At 40.5% G+C, this 20586-nt stretch overlaps 2 protein-coding genes across 4 annotated transcripts; both read right to left on the bottom strand.

The window, feature by feature from the left end:
* Nucleotides 1-141: 141 nt before the first annotated feature.
* On the bottom strand, nt 142-10340 carry zfyve27 (zinc finger, FYVE domain containing 27). 2 transcript variants are annotated; one of them, XM_026170223.1, is made up of 14 exons: nt 10208-10340; nt 9945-10123; nt 8311-8548; nt 8120-8190; nt 7837-8023; nt 6707-6802; nt 6287-6399; nt 5888-6006; nt 5416-5487; nt 4238-4258; nt 2707-2848; nt 2548-2594; nt 2343-2424; nt 142-2228 (listed from the first exon to the last, which is right to left on the bottom strand). In XM_026170223.1, exons 3-14 carry the CDS (start codon nt 8544-8546, stop codon nt 2158-2160), a joined length of 1257 nt encoding a protein of 418 aa, XP_026026008.1. In that variant the 5' UTR covers nt 8547-8548; nt 9945-10123; nt 10208-10340; the 3' UTR covers nt 142-2157. The 2 variants fall into 2 exon arrangements, with proteins under 2 accessions (XP_026026008.1, XP_026026009.1); XM_026170224.1 differs by lacking the exon at nt 4238-4258 and having other exon boundaries at nt 9945-10339.
* Nucleotides 10341-12148: 1808 nt separating this feature from the next.
* Nucleotides 12149-19723, bottom strand: LOC113023823 (zinc finger protein 768-like). Of its 2 annotated transcripts, none has more exons than XM_026170216.1 (3): nt 18831-19723; nt 17423-17761; nt 12149-13103 (listed from the first exon to the last, which is right to left on the bottom strand). In XM_026170216.1, exons 1-3 carry the CDS (start codon nt 19390-19392, stop codon nt 12511-12513), a joined length of 1494 nt encoding a protein of 497 aa, XP_026026001.1. In that variant the 5' UTR covers nt 19393-19723; the 3' UTR covers nt 12149-12510. The 2 variants fall into 2 exon arrangements, with proteins under 2 accessions (XP_026026001.1, XP_026026002.1); XM_026170217.1 differs by having other exon boundaries at nt 12149-13100.
* Between the last annotated feature and the right edge of the window lie 863 nt (nt 19724-20586).

Raw genomic sequence — 20586 nt, 5'->3', positions numbered from 1 at the left:
GACCCTGTGTGGATTAGAGAAAATTCAAAATAAAATTAAACGTGTCAGAAAAGGGATATGAACAGTTCAAAGAAATTGTGAAAATTCAAAAGTTACTATGACATGCAAGCTCACAATGAGTGTATGTAAACTGACCACAGCTGTAAATCTTTACATTGTTTATTTTAATAACGGCATAATTTAATCTTTAAAATCCTGGGCAGTATATACATAATTAATCATTCGGTCAAATAATAACTCGCACTTTCAGGAGTTTTAAATTAAATATATCATACATAGAACAATTAGAACTATTTACAGTAAGCTTATATATGATTACAGTAAAAGCAAAGCAAACAGTTACAATCATCTGTGTCTGAAACATGATTAAAACAATGTTGCCACCAGGATCCACATATTGGGTTTCAGTGCCTCACATGAGTTCTTCAAGTCAAGTCCTGCTTGCAAGAGTGTGAAGTTCTGGTAACAGTTTTAGTGGGTTCTTCGGTCCACTCAAATTATTTTTATCCAGTTGGGTCGACTCGATCCAGTCAGACGAAAAACATGGACTCAAAGGACCTTTGGACGTGCTGCTGTAATACAATAAAGCTTGTTTGACACGCCCACGTAGGAAACCATGACAACTGAAATGCAGCAGCAATTAGATTATTACAAGAGTGAACTGGTCTGCTCAACTTCGAAAACGGCTCAGACCCTGCCTTCAACAAAACCACGCTGTGTGAGACTTTGCTTTGCATTTTCAATTTTTTATGCTTTTCTGCATCTGCTTCCTCTGGTAGGAAAATCAACTGAAAAAGACAAATCTAATCACAGTGAGTTTTCCAGACCAGGATTACCAGGATAGCATTTGCTCAAAAATGATCTTATGTGAGCAAACTATCTGTCGTGCATGTGCCAATCAGTTAGTAAGCAGGTGCTGGCAGACACTCTGATATTGACTGCTAAAGCCCTATTCACTCAGACATGATGAACAGTCAAAGCTCTGTGAGATGACTGGTTGATAGGAGACTAGAGTGAAAACAATCGCAAACTACTCGCCAACAGCAGCAAAACTGTAAAGGTGTGACAGAAACCGGAGATGGAGAACATTCGGCTTCAAAGTGAAAGGTGACCCTTTTAAAATGTGTTTGTTCCAGTAAGGCACAACTTGTACTATGAAGGCAAATGTTCTCTTTTTCCAGTTTGCACTGTTCTTTTTCAACTTTTACTACAGCTCAGAGACTAAAATGATAAATGTCTCCAAACAAGTTGGCATCTTCCTCGCACACTACTAGTGCCCGCAGCAATCTGCCCGCAACAGAAGCAATCACAAGTTTTTTTTTTGCAATGCTCTCTTTGCAACTTTACTTAACAAGAGCCAGAAACCTCCAGCAACTCTTCACAAACAGTCGGGGAACGCACATTCTCTTGGGGCCAGAGGTGGCTTACTGTGGCTGTGGCCCGGTGTGACTCAGAACTCAAACTTCCCTTCAGAATCTCGGACAAACCCACAATTCATCATATCATATTGGTGACAGATGGATGTCAAGGTCCTTCAGCATTATCTTGTACTTTTGAACAAGCTTAAGCACAACTTAAGCATTTTCCCACATCATATTCATCAGTCTGAACGGCAGATTTGATGCCTTATGTTCTTACAGAAAGGTCCTTCAGCATTACATTGTCATTAATCTGCCAAACAGTCCTTAAGATATCAAAATTCACGAGCCATCACCGTTATTGTGAGGCAAAGATTGTAAAGCAAAACCGCTGTAACCCTGTTCACTTATTTTAACCACCAATCACTACTAGCTGAGTCGTGGTTATCACTGTGCATATATTGGTCCTTCTCAGAAAGACTGTAAATAGGTCCTTTGATTTTAGAGCCACTGTGTACTGTGCTGAGTCTCATTGAGTGATAAGATCCAGTCCTTCACTGATAGCACAAAAAAAGAAAAATCCAACAACAGGAATAGTAGAAATCCCATAAGCAACAAGAGAAGCTAACGAGGAACTGATAAAGGCAAAGGAGTGTAGGAGCTCCACATGGGATGTTTCTTGACAGAAGAGCCTTAACATGAACACAAAGGCATGTACGTCAGGGTCCAATATAGGGCTCAGGGCCAAACAGTGAGAGAACACTTGCTGACCGTTGGGAGATATAACCAACATGCCATCTCACTGTGGTTTGATGAGAGTGGAATTACAGGCAGCACAAACAAACACTGTCTCTCTCTGTGCTTCTGGAGCTGAGGATGAAATAATAAAAGACAGCGGCTTTAACTCAAAGAACAGATGAATAAAACTAACAGAAACAGAATTGTGTGATATGATGCAAATATTTTAACGATACTGCTTCTCACCTGTTGCCCCCATAACAGATTTCAGCACCTTAAAGGAACAGCATCGAGAGCAGAAGCTGTTGCCACAGTTACTGCAGTTTCTCTGCAATAAAAACAGACAGTGGGTTAGAGCTCATCCCAACAGAAAAATAGGATAAAATTAACCATGATGACGACGTGATGCCTAAATATATCCCAAATTCTTGCCACAAGGTTTCAGTCTCACCCTTTTCTTCAGAACTGAGAAGACGGCATTGCAGCTCGAACAGTTGCCTTTGGAGACAGAAAGAAACAGCCAAGAATAGAGCTGTAAGTCTTAGAAAATCTACCGTGTCATCACCGAGCTATAAATAAGAGGGTTGAAATCAGTGGAGGATTCGCTGACCTGTGACGGTTGCGGGATAGCGTTTACGCAGTTTCTCTGTCAGTTTAGACACTTTGCTGCGTATTGGTTCATTTCGGCTTAGAAGACCATTTTCAGAGATAGTGTCATACTCGGGAGCTCCAAGGGATCCATCATCCTCCTCCTTAGGGAGACGAAGAGGAGTGAGATACATAGAAAAAACAAATAGTTTTTTTTAATATAACGTCTAAGCTTTTGAAGTGTAAAGAAGCCAGGAAACAAATTAAACATTAACAGAGGAGAAACTAGAATTAAAAATAAATCAGGTAGTCTGACTAATAGCTGTTTGATGAATAAGCTAAGCATGATGATCACAACAACTACGACTACTAGGATGATTATGAAGGTGGAGAATACATTTCAAAGAACATGCATTCACGCACTTGCTGTACTTAATTTATCTGCCAAACATGAGGACCGCAACCTCCATAAGAGCAAAAGCAGAAATATTAAAGAAATTAAATGTTGTTAATCTCTCTTAACTCTTAATATTCAATATAACTAGGATGTGATAAAGGTACCAACTGTCTGTGAACCAAGGGCTACCAAGTGAGGTTAGCACAACCTACTCCACTACAAATGTGATCCACTACACTGAGTGACAGCAATGACACAGAACCAAATGAACAGAGTGTAGGAGGACAAACAGAATGAAGATATTAGTTGTCATGTGTTAAAAGCTTTTCTTGTTAAAGAATATAAAACTATTCTTTAATAAGAATAACACGTATCCAACTTCAGCAAAAAATAAAGACTTGGAGAGAGGAGGATAACTTCTTTCTTCCCTGCAGTTAATGGAACAGTTTAGGATTTTAGCAAATAAGTGTATCCATTTATTTGATGAACAAATTCATGTACAGATAAGTCAGGTGTAATGGACCTTGTTGACTAATATTGGCCACTAAATTTGACAACATATTTTTTTTATTTAAAGTTTTATGTCACAAGAGCTAATAGATTTTAAACGCACTTTTGGTGTTTAACTAAATCCCTCACCACAAGGGGGCAGCATTTTACCAGTCCTGAAACGTTTTTGGGTCTTTGCTTCTGTTCTTTAAACGTTTTAAAAGACATTTCTTTTTAGCTCTAACCCCATTTCCCCTATTATGAATAACAATGTGTGTTTTTAAAATAAAAGGTTCATCGCTACTCATTCTTGACTGAGTCTTGTCGTGCAGACTGGTGTTACACAAAAGAACGCCCTGGAGCTAGTGTTCAGCTGATTTCTCTTAAAATATTTTGGACAGAAAGTCACAGGCAATTATTCACATTCTGTTGATAGAATTCGTTCAGTCTGGGGATTTAATATAGTAAAGATTTGTTTGTTGCGTAAAGCATGATGGTGATCATGCTGAATAATAATGATACAAATATTCTGTGTAATGGAACCACTGGAGGCAACAATTATGGGCATGTTATTTCTAGCATTATTGCTGCCACACAACTCCTGCCAAGGTGAATGGATGGATGGATGGATGGACTGGCAGTAGGGATGAACAGTGAAATCACTTACCACCAAAACCAATGGGGTTTCCTTGTCAGGCAACAAAACAAGAGATGAGAAAAACGTTACCTAAAAGTACTAATATTCAGTGTTACTATCCGTGACCACACCTAAAACTGCGCTTCAAAAAGCAAAGCAAGAACTAAAGAAAAAGCCATGACGAACTAGCCTCCTCTCAACAAAGGAGAGAACACTTACCTGTGTTGAAACTGAATTTTCCTGAGTTAGGAGGATAGCAGAGGGAAAAAAAACTAATAAAGACAGGAGGTATGTCAGCAACAAAGGCTTCCTCCTCCCTAACAGTTACCGGCAAGCTCAAACTGAACTTCTTAATTTTTTTTATTATTTTGCAAGACAAAAATTTATAGAATTCACCATCCAAATTTGTTTCCCCCTACATCTATATATTACATGAAAAGTTAAGCTAATGAATGACTCCAGTTTACTGAAGATTTCAGTAGAAATTACTTATCTCAGCAAAAGAAGAAAGGAATGAAAGATAAAACTTCTCCCATTCTTTACACCATTTCTGTTGCTGTCAGGGTGAACCAAGTGGAACACACTTGGCCTTTTTGCTCCACCTATGAGTGTAAATCTGGGTCAAATCAGCTACAAGAGTTGGGAGTTCGCCTTGTAATCGGAAGGTTGCCGGTTCGAGCCCCGGCTTGGACAGTCTTGGTCGTTGTGTCCTTGGGCAAGACACTTCACCCGTTGCCTACTGGTGGTGGTCAGAGGGCCCGGTGGCGCCAGTGTCCGGCAGCCTCGCCTCTGTCAGTGCGCCCCAGGGTGGCTGTGGCTACAATGTAGCTTGCCATCACCAGTGTGTGAATGTGTGCGTGAATGGGTGGATGACTGGATATGTAAAGCGCTTTGGGGTCCTTAGGGACTAGTAAAGCGCTATATAAATGCAGGCCATTTACCATAAATTCACTGCTTCCAACTTGGCCAGACAATAAATGGCAGTAACCATTTTTTCTAGTATAACTTTGGCAAGAAAACAAATTAAAATACTACAGAAACATATTTTATGATTACTTAAACTAGAAAGATTTATGAAATTGGACATCACATTAGACATTATAAGGAAGAAGTTATAATACTGCAGACATCTGAGAATTACAACTGCATAGAAGTAACATACAAATGTAATTTAAAAGAACATCCTAAAGTGTAAGTGTTCCGTTTACCTCAATGGCATCTTTAAATTCATCATCAGGCTCAGCTTCCTCAGCTTCTTCTACACTGCCAGGGGACAGATCCTGTTGTGACAAAACACAAAACAACATCTGAGCACTTGTTTACTTAACTCCTGAAACACAGCTGATCCCAGAGTGAGCACCCAGGACAGCTGTTAAACTGTGGTATGGTCAAGAGATCTGAAATCGGGATCACACATGAATGTAATGGGTGAAGTTTTCACTCTGGAATTCCACAGATCAATGTGATCCCCAGTCCGTGACTTTGCTGGAGTAAAAATCCTAACACAGAAAGACACAGAGGGCATGAAAGGAAAATGATGGATGGACTGTTTATCCCATGCTCTCAGTGTAAGAAGCTTTCAGCTGTATTTGGTTTTAATATAAATCACAGCAAATAATCCTTCAGTGTAAGTCGTATCAGACCGTATAAACTTTTGTCCTCCGTGCTTCTGTCTCTCACCTCTAGACTGGTTGGTGTGGGGGTCCTCTCCAATAAATTGCCTTGTTCTTGTTCTTCACACGCCCCTTCTGAAGTCTGTGTCTTGCTCATGTGGAACAGTTTCTTAAGCTCCAATAAAACTGAAACAGATTAACAGACCATCGACTGCATTTATAAAGATGGATGTAGCCACCTAAAGGTCGTTCACTGGATTGTGGACTACCCTTTTTAAAGTCTCAAATTCAGTCACCATCTTACTTTTTAACCATAATTAAATGAGAATGTATTGTATGGAATGACCATGTACTACTATTGTATTTTATTACTGTTTTTAGAGCCAGGCTCTAGAGGCCGTTTGAAGATCTGCAGTTTTTAACGCTTCAGTGTTAGTTTTATTTTTCCAGCCTTTTCCAAACTAACCTCTGCAGAAGTCTCTGTTCCACAGAAACATGACACTGTTGAGTCCAGCTAGCACCCAGGCCACCGGAGCAACATAGAGTAGACACACCACGATTAATATCCCTCCATAGAACCTGGAGGTGGAACATTTTAAGAAGTCACATTAAAACTATGTGAGCGATTGATCAGCAACAGAATTCTTTGTTAAGTTCACATTTGACATTTTAAACCGTGACTACTGACACACATCTGAATCTCTTGTTACTATCGGCAACAACAGAAGAGATCAGTACAGTAGAGCTTGTTAAAACATATACATTTCATTCACATGCATGAGCTGAACTGATGTTATCATGAGCGCCGGCTGTTGAGCAATAATGACTCAGCTATAAGCAAAAAGAATGTGCGTGTGTGTAAAAGAGAGAGACCACAGATGCAGACCTTGATGACTTGGTGTGATTATCCCAGTACAAGACTTTATAAGCAGCTTCTGCTGACTGACAGGCAGAGGACAGCATGTCATCCAGCTGCTTCAACCTGGTGAAGGCAAATGAGACCCACAAATAAAGGGTGAACAAATACATTTCAATCGATTTGCAAATACATACCATGAACAAATACTCAGAAATGCACCGATAGCTACAGTTTATAAACTGCTTAAAAAATAAAAATAAAAAAGGAAGAAGAAACTGACTTCCTCCATCTTCTTTATCAGTGTTTGCCTGAAACTTAATCTTTAAATTGGATATTTTAAAATCGTATGAAACAATGAATATGCCGGTAGCAGGTAGGACTCTAAGTCAATATTGTGTGATGAGAGACACATTCAAGTTTATAATAGTTTGGAAATAATGACAGTTTCACTCCGATCAACAATTGTGGGATGCATTACATTTTATAAATGTAAAGTTAACAACTCTACAGGACAACTAAGCATTTCCTCAAAGGTTTTTCCTCCAAACACGAGCCAAGTGTTTGCTGACATCTTCCATGTCAACTACAGGCAACCATGGCAACCTGCTAATAACCAAAGCAATTGAAAAGAGGTTTTTGATGCATCGCTGTAAACCTCTCTACAACCAATTTCACCTAGTGACTGCCAGCAACCTCAAGCAATTGCTCACAAATCAGCAAGGGAATATACTTTTTTCCCCCCCTAGCGACCAGTGGTTGCCAGAGGGTCACCTAAAGGTCTCTAAACCTTCCAATTGGGACCTTAGCTTTTTGAAACCAGAGTTTATAAGTATAGAGTGCATCAAACATTGAAAGCATACTCTGCTTAACTTCTTTCTGCACATTACGGGGGACCATAATTTACAAAATGAACATAATGTTGGATTCAGTAAAACCTGAAAGAAGTGTCTCAGACTCTAAACATACTAGTAACAAGTATACTATGGGCATGGATCAAGTGAGCTGAGGGCTCTGGACTTTGTTTTTGACAACCACAGGTTGTCTCTGCTGGCCTTTTAAACGAAAGCAGGTTTAAAGCAGCTCCACACTGACTTCATTTTTTAGATTGGACGCTACATGATAATAGTTTAAGACATTAAATGCATAATTTGCCTTACAGGTCTTTGACTTCCAACATGGCCTCCTGTTTGGTGAGATGAATGATCTGCAAGTCTCTGCGATACACAGCATGAAAGCGACGCTTCTGAAGCTCATCGTCTGAGGCTCTGCCCCTACACCTGTCCTGCAGGTAACCCAGGGCAGCCGGCAAAGATACTGCTGCTAAACTCACAGTGAACCAACCAACTGATGTCAGAAGAGGGAGACAGAAAAAAACAACATAGTAAATTATTCAAAGGGCAACAATAAGGCTGAATAAGGCTGTGTAATGGTTCCTCCTACCTTCATTAACTGTGCAGAAGAAGACATTGAGGAAAATACAAACAAGCAGAGAACACAGTGGCATCTTCCACCTGAGAGATTAAAAAAAAAGATCATAATGAATACTGCAATATAAATATGTAGCTCTGTGATTACTATGAAAAAGCAGTTATGTGATATTCATACAGGGTACAGAAAGCACAAATACACACCCGAGCAGGAAGCGAATGAGCTCCACTGTATCTGTAACCGGTTCTAGATATAGAGCCATCCTCTTATAGGACAAAACCATGTTGAGGAGGTCAAAGTTTGGTGTACTGCGAGGGCTTCCCAACTCAGAGGCATCTGAAGACCCAGGGGCTTCTTTAGACAATGTGTGCACCAGCTCCCCCCGATCCCCTGTGCCCTGTGAGGGGTCTTGGAATGATCCAGTACTGTGCAAAGCCATCCCTGGACAGAATGAGGGACAGACAAGCAGGATTCAGGTGTTGAGTAACTTCGAAAGCAAAAATGCATCTGCTGTGATAATATTACCAACTGTCTAGAGCTTCAGCAACAGAAAGTTTGTAAACCCTTTTGAATTACTGAAATTTCATCTTCTTACAAATAAAGACAAACATAAACTGATAACACAAAAAAAAAGTCTTACAAAAAGTCCAAGCTGAGAAAAGTAACAGGCCTCGAGTTTCCTATATCTTAGAATCTCTTTTAGCAAAAACGTACATCAGATCTTTTTAGGCTTTATAGAGGATTTTCAACATTTTCCATCATGCATCAACCTTAAGCAGTTGTGTTAAGGTTAGGACTCTGACATGACCATTCCAAAAACATGAATTTTTTTTCTTTTTAAACTATCGTGTTGTCGATTTACTTGTGCACTTTGGTCACTTTGTAGTTGTGGCACTCTACTCCTGAGATAGCAAAGCAGCCCCAAACCACAATCCGTCCACCACTCTTTCAGTTTTAGAGCTGGTAGACAGTACTGTTCTAAAATTCACAAATACAGAGTTGTGTGTTTTAAATAGAAAAATGGACTTCTTTGTCATCTGTCCACAAAACATAATCTCAGAAGTCATTGCAAACCTGAAACACACTAAAATGCTTCCTTCCATTAATACTACTCTTATTTGGTGTTTTGAATGAACAAAAATTCTGATACTTGGAGAGATTTTTACTCTTTGTTGAGTTCATCAAGCTGAACTCAGTTTTGCTCAATATTAATTGTATCTCTCAATAAGCGTATTAGTGTAACCCTCCACAGCAGTCCCTGTTTCTTCTGTGACCCCCTTGAGAAAATTAACTGCTTTAGTGAGATTAACACCAGTGCTTGATTTGTTCAATTTGTAGATAGTCTGCCTCGTTATGACCAACCACGTTTTCAGAGACGCTTTTGTTGGCTTTTCCGGGGTCTATTCCTGAGACCTGTGAGAGAAACCCATCATCCAAGCGTTATTGGAAAGAGCGAATTTCTCCACTAACCTATTCTTGTGCGCTTTAGTTATATGGAGGATCTCCCATAACCCACGCTTACAGTCTCAACTCCTTTATGCGAGTTGATGAATGAACAAACCTAGCGTTCAGGTGGATTCCTTCCAAGGGTTACGATATGTTGGTAGCTTTCATGAGGACTACTTATTTCTGATTAATCTATTAAAATCGATTTCTTTATCGTGACCATAAGGAGGGAAATCCGGGCTAACTGCTGTGGCCTGCGAGATGCGGTCAAACCGGAAAGTTAACTCAAGTCCTGTGCCGGTGGGAGAGCGCTGTGCTGTACAATAGCAGCACGACACCGGCATGTCAGCCTTGCTAACACTAGCTACTAAATACGAAGGAGATCATTTACCTCGAGCTCGGTTTCCAACAACAACCAACTTATGAGGCGGCGGCGGTGCTGAAAGGAGCTCAGGCGAAACTAGCGAGTCCCACCGATACCATCATCTTCAGCCTGGAGGAAGAAAGAGCCTCCAAATTCAAGCAGCTCAGTCAACATGGCTCCGGTTGTCCTCCTGCATGAGCACAAACCTGGAACAACGAGGCGATTTCTGAAACTGTCAGCGTGTCGGCATAGAGAGTCAACCCGCTATTTTGCTTTTTTGGACCTGCTACCTTTGCCTTGCTAGCTCTGTTCAGCTGCGAGAGCGTCTGCTTCCTCGTTTAATCCAGGCCTGATAATTGATAACAGAAAATGGTCAATGGCAGGTGTCCAAACCAGTCGATCGCAGAGAGACTGATCAGTCAAGTCCCCCCCCACCACACTTTTTTTTTTTTAAAATTAAGAATACTCCTTTGTAAAACAAGAACATAATAAACATTCTTTTATTAGGTTTTTTTTTTTTAAAAAAACAATTATATTTGTTAATTTTACCACCATCTGCGCTCTTGGACAATCTTTCCATACATTTCAATTTTATATTGAAAGTAATTTTGTGAGTAATGATGATAATAATAATAATAATAATGTCTCTTTGTGACCTTTAAAGCAGAAATTATTCAGACTGTCAGAGTTTTGACTGTTATGATTTATCAGAATAGTTTTCATACCAAAACATCTAATGGATGTTTTTGGAAGGGGGGGGGGGGGCTCCAGTAGATGTGGAAATAGGTTTTTGTTGATTATTAGTGAAAGTAAAACAGTTAAACAAAATACACTGATGGAACTACACAAGTTGAAGTCATGTTGAAGTTGAAGTCATGACAAAGTAAAACTCACCTGGTTTAAAGAGCTTCAGTCAGTCCTTGACCACACATTTACTGTACAGCAGTTGATGAAGATTAAATAGCAGCTGTGGAATTTAGACTGTTGCTTTAAATCCCAACACACAGGCAGAATGTAATAGAAATAACAGAGGAAGCTGTTTTGCAAAGCTATTCAGCAAAAATGAAGGAGGAGTATCCTTCTGCAAATGAGCAAAGAAAGAAGAAAAAAGAGGAAGATGATATAAAAGTGTCAGCAAGACAAGTGGAGCAGTTAATAACAATCAAATGAAACACTAAATAATAATAATAATAATAATAATAATAATAATAATGGATTGGATTTATATAGCGCTTTTCGAGACCCTCAAAGCGCTTTACAATACCACTATTCATTCACTCTCACATTCACACACTGGTGGAGGCAGCTACAGTTGTAGCCACAGCTGCCCTGGGGCAGACTGACAGAAGCGAGGCTGCCATATCGCGCCATCGGCCCCTCTGGCCAACACCAGCAGGCAAGTAGGGTAAAGTGTCTTGCCCAGGGACACAACGACCAGGACAGAGAGCCCAGGGATCGAACCGGCGACCTAACCGGTGAATAACTGAATGCTGCTAGTTTAGTCTGGGAGAGACTTGAATGACACATTATTTCTTTTGTTAACCTTAAACATTAGTTACCTTAGCTTTAAAAAAAAAAAAAAAAAAAAGATGATAAATAAATAACAAGTTTCAACTTTAATTCATTCATTGTTTAGGAAATTGTTTTCGTACAGTTCCCCGTTGTTAACTGAAAACTCCTCTACTGGGTTAAGATCAGGTGACTGATTTAAAAAAAAAAAAAAAAAAAAAAAAAAAAAAGGATCCACTTTGTGACTTTCTACTTTTAAATACTACTTTTATTAGTCCATATACATTATTTTACATAGTGTAGTCGAAATAAGAGACATACAGTAGTACATATGTGAGTCACAGACAATTATAAAAACGGGATTGGCATAAACATACTGGCTCAACCAGTAGTTTCTTCAATACCACGAACATAATTAAAATGGCACTTGGAATTACACTGAAAGGCTCCACACACATTTAGTTTTCAGCACTTACTACTGACCTGACATATACCGTATGCATTTAAATGTTGACCTCAGTGATCACTGAGCTACAGTTCCTGGAGCTTATTTTCTTTTCACCATGTAATCATAAAAGCATTTAAATTTGTCTGAGAGTTAGATAGTTTTAGTTTTTGACAGGTGACCTAAGATGCTCGTTGCAGTATCTATAACTTGAGATACTGCTTTGTAAGATTTCTTTTGAAACAACACAGTCTCAAAGGGAAAACCTGGTCTTAAAAAAAAAAAAAAAAAAGTGGATTGCACAGAGAGACCTCATACTGGTGAGTCATTTCGGGTTATATCAATATACAGTAGGGACTGATTATGGCCACTGAGCATGGCGCACCTCAGAAACGTAAATATTTGCGTCCTGTATTGTGAATGTTGCTTGTTTTTAGACATGACTCTTCTGAGCGTGCTGTGCCTGTATATCACGTGTGCATGGGAAAATATTAAACGTCTTTCTTTGACATTTTACTCAGCAGAGGCAGGACTGATAGGTGGCTGCTAACATAAAAATAAAATTTAAACATATTAAGCCTTGCATAAAATCAACTTTTATGCATATTGCATAACAAAATTCCAATCTCAAGAACCACACTACTGTAGCTGCTTGCTATGAGAGCGCTGGTGGAATTTGAGCCCACCACAGTTTCTAAAAGACTTTCCACACTGTCCACAGATGTAAGGCTTCTCTCCAGTGTGGATGCGGAAGTGCCTGGTTAAAGCACCAGAATGACGGAAACACTTTGAGCAGACTGAGCAGGTATATGGCCTCTCTCCTGTGTGGATTCGAAGGTGGGTCTTGAGATTCTCCATGCGATTGAACTCTCGGTTGCACACTGTGCAGCGGAAGGGGCTGCAACCCGGTGGGTAAAGCTGCAATCTGGCCCTCTTGCTTCCTGCCACAGGTTGCTGACAGCGTTGCTGGAACCTTAGCTGGCACTGGCCAGTGTGTCGGCGCAACAAGCTGGGCAGATGGAAAGTCTGACCACAGGACTTACAGGCATAGAGGGTAGCTACGGGGTGGTTGAGTTTATGACTGGTTCGAACATTGACTGGGTAAACCTGTGGAGCGGCCTCTGACACAGGAGCTGGTTCGGACAGCTGGAAGATACTGGAGAACTCTGCAGGGAGGGATGGAAGATCTGTGGGCGGTTGAAGGGTGGAGGCTGGGTTTGAAGGATGAGCTGCTGAAAGACATAACATGCAGAGTTAATTACACTGTAGAATAATTATTTAAAAAATATATTTTTCAATTACACAAACTTCATTAGCCTTAAAGATCAGAATTCATGTAGTACATACATAATACATGTAAACAAATAAGTGTTTTAAGTCAGTAGATTGACCATTGTTTTTATATAGAGCAAACATTTTTTGAATCCTTTAGAATAATCTGAGGAATAATCTGACATTTAGCCGCCTGACTGGAAGTCCAGATGTTAAAATTTTGCATCACTAGACAGTAGGAAAGCATAAATGTTGTGCTGTTTGACTGGCACATGGGTATGAGGCAAATTTTCTATTGCATACTGGGTGTACAACCAATCAATATTATTGATAATGAGAAATTGTCTGTTACTTATATAGAACTTTTGTCCCACTAGCAACTTAGATCATTTTACATTGCAAGCCAATAAACCCATTCATTTCCCTGCACCGCCAACTTTTTGTTTATCTCACATGCACAGATAAACTCAATCCAGCATCGCTAGTTAACTGAACATGTATGTATTTGAACCACGTGAAGAAACTGCTGTATCGGTGCCAGAACACTAAAAACATCCCAAAAATTTCAAACCCAGAATCTTTGTAATGTAAAGTAACAATGCCAACCGAAAAACAAAAACTACTCTGGGTCATGAATGAAAGTATTTCTATCTACCTGAACACAAACAGGAAACTGCTGTTGTTCTTGTATGACTATGATGTCTAATTTAATTATACAAACTCAGGAGATAAAATTATAAAAAAATAATCTTTCACTAAGCCCGTATTCTGTCATCGTGTTGGCTGTGCTCAGTCCCAGAAGGGCAGAACTGGCCAAACATTTGTTCTCACTTTCACAATTCCCTATACAGCTTCCTTGGAGCTTGTCCAGCTTCCACTATGGTGGCAGTCAGAATGGACTGTGGGCTGGTGAAGTTAACTGCTGGCACAGAAAGTACTGCTTGTCCTGCTGGTGCGATGATCTGAGGTGTCAGAAAGAATGCTGGTAGGTCTTTCTCTTCACTGATTGCTTTGACATGATGGGATGTGGGAGGTGACTAGAAGTCATCTCCCTCTGTTGCGTCTGATCTGCTGTCATCTCTAGCAGCTGCCAGTGATGCTCCTGTTGTGCTGGCATGGCTTGAGCACTGCTTACTCCTGTAGATGCTTGTCAGACTCGGGGCAAGCTGCAAGCAGCACAGGACTCTGAAGCAGCACTAAGAGTTCCTGCCTCTTCTACATGTTATACCATTAGACAAGCATGTTCTGGTTTATTTCCATCAGCTGAATGTCTGCTCCCTTCATCACCTAAGAGTTCCAAATGCTAAAACTCACAACAATCCCTCAGAATTTAGGACCAACTTGGTTCAATCCCCTTAGCATTCCTTTTTGTGGCGGTGGGAAGAAAAGAGTCTTATATGTTTTCCACTATCTGGAAGTAGCCAGGACACTACAGGTCCCAAACTCACACTACAAGTCATGCTCTCTGCACCTGCCATTTGTTTAGAGCTTAAACCAACTTTTCCTTGTCACCTTGATCCAGTCTCTTGCACAGAGATATAGTTGTGTTTGTCTGCTGGATACTAACATAGAGAGGTGTGATCACACAGCTCTACCAAATCCTCAGCAAGTCTGTCTGTATTTTAGTTATTCACAGCCTATTCAAATGAATAAACAGAAAAGACAATAGCAATGTAAGATATTTACTGTCAAAGACCTTTAACAACATTTTTCTATGCTGTGGATTTAACAAAATATGTGTACACAAGTACTCAGAAATACTATAGATTGGCTCAGTGATGGCATAATTGCATCTATGGCTCAAACATACCACATTAATTAACCTTAGGGGCGATCGTGGCTCAAGCTTTGGGAGTTCGCCTTGTAATCGGAAGGTTGCCGGTTCGAGCCCCGGCTTGGACAGTCTTGGTCGTTGTGTCCTTGGGCAAGACACTTCACCCGTTACCTACTGATGGTGGTCAGAGGGCCCGGTGGCGCCAGTGTCCAGCAGCCTCGCCTCTGTCAGTGCGCCCCAGGGTGGCTGTGGCTACAATGTAGCTTGCCATCACCTGTATGTGAATGGGTGGATGATTGTGTATGTAAAGCGCTTTAGGGACTAGTAAAGCGCTATATAAATACAGGCCATTTACCATCTAATTTGCATTACAATTGCTTCATTTGAGATTAAACTATTTTAATTACATCGTAAGTGGATTTACACATATAATTTAAGCACAACTTTAATGCTTGTTAATGCTAAGTAAAATGAACAGCTAATCATTTTGCACCCAGTGAAATAGCACATGGTGAGTTGGCATATAGTCCATCTACCAGTTTTAATAGTAATTTCGGAAACAGACAATAATTTCCCATAATGATCAAATCTAGCTGCAAATGTGACTGGCCTGCAGCTCCAAAAATGACAAAAATTTCCCTGGATGATCTTTCAGCAACTTGATCACAAGGAAAAATGTCTATTTACTCTTGTTGATTCCACATTTCTAAATCTGAATATTGGAAACGTCAGTGCAGTACATTTGTAAAACTAAACAATTCATGAGAGAAGGCTCTGCAATGTGTTAACTGTGTTTACAGGCCTGGGGCCCGTTCTTCGTACGTCGCTTACTACATCCAAGATCAAATCATCGCGCTAACCGTGAGCTCGCTAATCCGGTTCCCCGAACACACCTGCTGTTGACGATTACTACAGCTGGACGCAGGAATGTGACATCACTGGGCGTCGTAAAAGGGGCTACGCATCGATAGTAGAAACATTGATCGGCAACCCGCTGATTGGTCGGCGAAAATGTCGAAAGAGCGCGCTCGGTATTTTCCGGCAGCAGAGCAAGAACTCTTGAGTGAGGGATTTCAGGAGTTTCAGAGTTTAATTAAAACGCAAGAGAACACTGCAAAGGCTGCAAAAGCAAGGAGAGAGGGCTGGCAGAAAGTTGCTGACAAATCAAACTCGTAGGTAATTTAATAATAATAATAATAATGGATTGGATTTATATAGCGCTTTCCAAGGCACCAAAAGCGCTTTACGATACCACTATTCATTCACTCCCACATTCACACACTGGTGGAGGCAGCTACGGTTGTAGCCAGGCTGCCATATCGCGCCATCGGCCCCTCTGGCCAACACCAGTAGGCGGTAGGGTAGATCTATCATATGACACTATATTGTCCAATATCAAATGGCATTATATTATATTATAATATGTTATATTATATCCCCTTTCACATTAGAGCCACAACAGGACCCACAAGAACATGGGAACAAGTAAAAGTGGAATACAGGAGTATTCTACAGAATGGTAATATTTATCTCTTAGATTGCTTTGCGTCTCTTGGCAAGGTAATACTGGCCTGTAATACTCTGTTAGTTTGTTCATAACAGCAACCAAGAAAAGGGCAGAGGAAAAAAAGACAGGTGGTGGTCCTGCACCCCCTCGTCAACAAGTTGGTTAAGTAAATAATACCCTCACGGGAAAATCGATATCTCTCTATGAGCACACTGTCGCGCTGAGCTAAAGGATCCTGTCTATCCCGCAATATACGCTGAATTCTGAGGACTCTCCTTATCAATCTTGCACCTTCCGCAATGGGCTGCTCGCGTATACGGACAGGACATGGCTGCGACAGACTTCCCAAATCCACCTTCGCTTTTATAGCCGTGGTCTCTCATCTTGATTACACGAAGTAATTTACAATTACTACTCTGAAATATGAATTACATCTGTAATAATCACATACATGTAATAGAATGTTAATAGTACATTTCCCTTTTTTAGGAAATGACCTGTATGTATCTGTGTGAAATCAATAAATGGATCAGGTGCTGCATTGTCTTTAGTTACATTGATGTTATTTATTTATGGTGAAACAGTGGTGGAATATCGCTGTTGCTTTCGTATAAATGAAGCGGACATACCTGCGTGGCCGCGATCTAATCCTGTTTACATAAAGTGAACCTGCTCCCGAGCAGGTTTACGCTTACGGCTCTGTTGCTATGACAGCAAGTCCCGGATGAGCTTCGGGGAACCGACTGATCCAAGATCACGCGAAATCGTCAACAATCTAATCCGGCTAACCTACTTAGCGAGGTACGAAGAACGGGCCCCTGGGTTTTTTTAAGCCCTCTTGAATCTCAAACATTTTACCCTCCCATGAGGTAAATGCAGTTTCAAAGACTTTTCCACTTTAGGTGAGTATGTCATTGTTAGATATTGCAAATCTGATCTTAATTTCAACCTTATTTGTTGTAACAGAGGGAATACTTTGTGGCAGTTTTCGCTCTTACCCTGATCGAGCCCATCGCTGGACAGCTGAGAGTTTGAATCTTGGCTCTGAATATCCTGCACTTCTGGTTTCCACTCCAACATTTTGGACTGGACTCCAGATATACTCTCCAGGCTAAAATCCTCCACTTTAAAGGAATCCAAACAGCAAGAGGAACCATGCGTTTCCTCTTCTGGCTTCTCCTGCTTTACAGTAACCTGAGTAACCAGCTCTCGAGTGGATTTGCCAAGAACGCTGGGAAGTGGTGGTGAGATGCCATCTTGAGCTGCTTGGTTTGGACATACTGGGTTCATACGTTCGATCTTCACCATACAAACGCGAGAAATCTCTTCAGTTACCTCTGCAAATAAAGAGCATTTAATGATTTCTTTTAAATTAGAAAACTAAGACAATTTTTCCATACATTATAAAATAAATTTAAAGTCAGCCTTCTATGGAGCTTGAGCACAGTACCTTTGCAACTGTTTCCAAAAACAGTTACTTTAAAAACAGAACTCAAAACAGATGTGAGGATCCAGAACTTTATGTTTGGAAATCATTACAGCGTTAGCCTCTTTTCTCTCTAGTCTGAAACCATCAGGCATGTAATCAGGGCACAGGTCAAAAGCCAGAATCAGAATACTTTAATCCCAGAGGAAATTATGTGGTCACAGTTGCTCCAAGATAGTTTATTTTGTTACTGTTCTTACTAAATGAAATAATACCATATGTTACAAATATAACAACATAGCTCTTATTATAATTATCCCAGTATATTACACAAAATTAAATATATATATGGTTCACACCGAGGTGCCCTTCGTATCATAATCCCACACAGCAAAATCTCCAGTGTTAAATTAACGCTAGAGAGTGTCTATATGGGTCCACACCTCTGAGTGTTAAATACAACACTGTTGAGTGTTAAATTAACACTTTTGACAGTGTTATATGTTTAAAAGTAACCTAGTCAGTTTTGAAAATTAACAATGGCTAACACTGAGCAGTGCTGATTTTCTAACACTGGGATATTTTCCAGTGTTAGAAAATCAGCACTGGAGATTTTGCTGTGCACAAACATCTGGTGTGGCACAGATCTTTGCACTTGGTGGATTCACACACAAACCAACAGGTATATTGTTTAAGTCTTTGCATTGGCCGCAATCTTAACTGTGTTAAAATAAATAAATAAAAATTAAAATAGCAAAAAGGTGACTGTTTGCACTTCAGCAATCCTGCTAGTAAAACATTGTTGTTAAAACTGTGCATCACTGGTTTCACACTTGTCTACAAAACGTGTGAAAAATGTTCATCCCCATGCATTAACAGTTTAGCTGTTAGTTTCTGTGCACACATCGTGATCTAAATATAACTAGGATGCTGAGGCAATTACTGGGGCAGTAATGAAAGAGAACAAGTCTCACAAGTACCTCTAGTGCATCCATCGTTCGCCTCATTTTCTGGATCTGAAGCTGCGTCATTTATTCTCTCTTCCTCGCGCGATCTGCGCTCGTCGGGTCTTCTCAAATGTAGATCGTGGGTGTCACGAGGCTGATGCGCTCCACTGTGACCCGCAGGGGTAGTGTCACCTCTGACCTCTGTGCGGCTGAGCACACTGCCCACAGCACTTGTGCTTATTTGACTGCAGTTGGGGTGTGGCGGTTGATCGGTGTATTTTATGGCACCGAAGAGCTGATTTGTAGTAAGAGGGCTTCCACAGTTCTCCTCTCTGCGCGCAGAGTCCAGCTTAGCTTCGGCTCTCTGCAGCCTTTGTTTGAGGGACTCGTTTTCTCGTCGTATCTCTTCATAGATGTCGCTCGTCACCTGACCTGCCACAAGCTTTTTCACCTCGCGAACCGCGATCTCCACGGCCACTTCAAATGCTCCGTGTATGGCAGCTACAAGCTCCTCTTGAAAGGACAGCGCAGCGTCCGCGCTGGTTTTGTTTGTTACGCACGGTCGCTCTTTGGTCCCAAACAGCTGCGGCTTCATGGTGCGTTTAACGACCCACTAACGCTGTGCAATGACTTAATATTAAAACCCCTGATGAGCACGTGATTTCCCCAATAATGGACCCCTTGTACTGATGGAGCTCGTTTATAAGCAAAGTGAGAGGTTTTACTTCCGCCAACAATTGCTTATGTGCCAACTAGTGGTCCAAACGGCGAAGTGCATCACTTTGTTGGTAAAAAAAGAAAAAAAGGACAAAGTACAACTGAGAAACCTAAATTTATTATCTCAGCAACGACTGAAATATCTGAAATTATGCTCTTTTAAGGGCAAGCACAGGTGTAACGACTGCTCCTGGGACGTCTTCCATCAGTCACGGGTTTTGTAATGGTCTAGGCGGGAAAGAATCCAACCAGAAGGCCCTAGGATGGCCAGAGACATCACCATCAAGACAAAGGCAGATTGCTGCAGAACAACAACATGTTACTTCTGTTACCACCAGTCAAAATTTGTAACATATTCAACAGACATGGAATTAGCGTCTACTTACGACAGCGCCTATTTTATCTTTGGGCGGTTTGCCATGGATGTAAGTTGCTCTTTGTTGAATACCTGACCCGGGTATAAGAACCCGGCCAGCTTTTAATCCAGCAAAAAGCCCACGCATGTTTGGTCTTGAAAGGAAACGCTGGTCACACGCAAGAGAAATAACCACCAGGCGTTTTATGAGTTTTTAAAGAGATCTCCTCACACGCCTGCTAATTGGTCTTAATTAGGTGCTCTACACCTGCTGTAGAAAACGAGCTTTGTTTTTTAACGTCAGCGACATCCTGAAAGTAAATAGTTAAGGTATTTCGAGCAAGTTAAGCTAGAATCTTGGATCTACTAAATGCTCGTTATCTTAAGTAAATGGTTAACTTTTAAAATCTGTCCTTTTCCTGTTGACGATCACATTAAACTCTAAATTCAGGGTTTGGGTCTTCCACAGTCACAGTGCTTCCTTTTATCAGTGTTTATAAGCATATACAGTTTGATGTACTTCTGTTTTATTTAAATTACAATCAACCTCCTACACGGTAAAAATAAATAAATAAATAAAAAAATGGAGCGTTATGAGTTTATATAAGTCAGGGCCGTATGAGAGTATATGAATAAAAAACTTTACATTACCTCTAAACCAGCCATTGCTAATTGCTACCTTTCCACCAGGCTTCTTGCCGAATGGTAGGAACAATG

The sequence above is a fragment of the Astatotilapia calliptera genome, chromosome 6 (genome assembly GCF_900246225.1).
Source record: "Astatotilapia calliptera chromosome 6, fAstCal1.2, whole genome shotgun sequence".
Classification (NCBI taxonomy): Eukaryota; Metazoa; Chordata; class Actinopteri; order Cichliformes; family Cichlidae; genus Astatotilapia; species Astatotilapia calliptera.
This window is presented reverse-complemented; position numbering and strand designations above follow the sequence as displayed.

What these genes read in the sequence shown, in the direction of transcription:
- zfyve27 (XM_026170223.1), bottom strand. Translation starts at nt 8,546, where the DNA reads ATGGCTTTGCACAGTACTGGATCATTCCAAGACCCCTCACAGGGCACA. An exon ending in ATGTTGGAAGTCAAAGACCT is followed by an intron (nt 6,803 to 7,836) that starts GTAAGGCAAATT and finishes TGCCTTCACCAG; the next exon opens with GTTGAAGCAGCTGGATGACA. An exon ending in TCTCAGTTCTGAAGAAAAGG is followed by an intron (nt 2,425 to 2,547) that starts GTGAGACTGAAA and finishes TTTTTATTGCAG; the next exon opens with AGAAACTGCAGTAACTGTGG.
- LOC113023823 (XM_026170216.1), bottom strand. Translation starts at nt 19,392, where the DNA reads ATGAAGCCGCAGCTGTTTGGGACCAAAGAGCGACCGTGCGTAACAAAC. An exon ending in GAACGATGGATGCACTAGAG is followed by an intron (nt 17,762 to 18,830) that starts GTACTTGTGAGA and finishes CTTTATTTGCAG; the next exon opens with AGGTAACTGAAGAGATTTCT. An exon ending in CAGCGATGGGCTCGATCAGG is followed by an intron (nt 13,104 to 17,422) that starts GTAAGAGCGAAA and finishes TATGTCTTTCAG; the next exon opens with CAGCTCATCCTTCAAACCCA.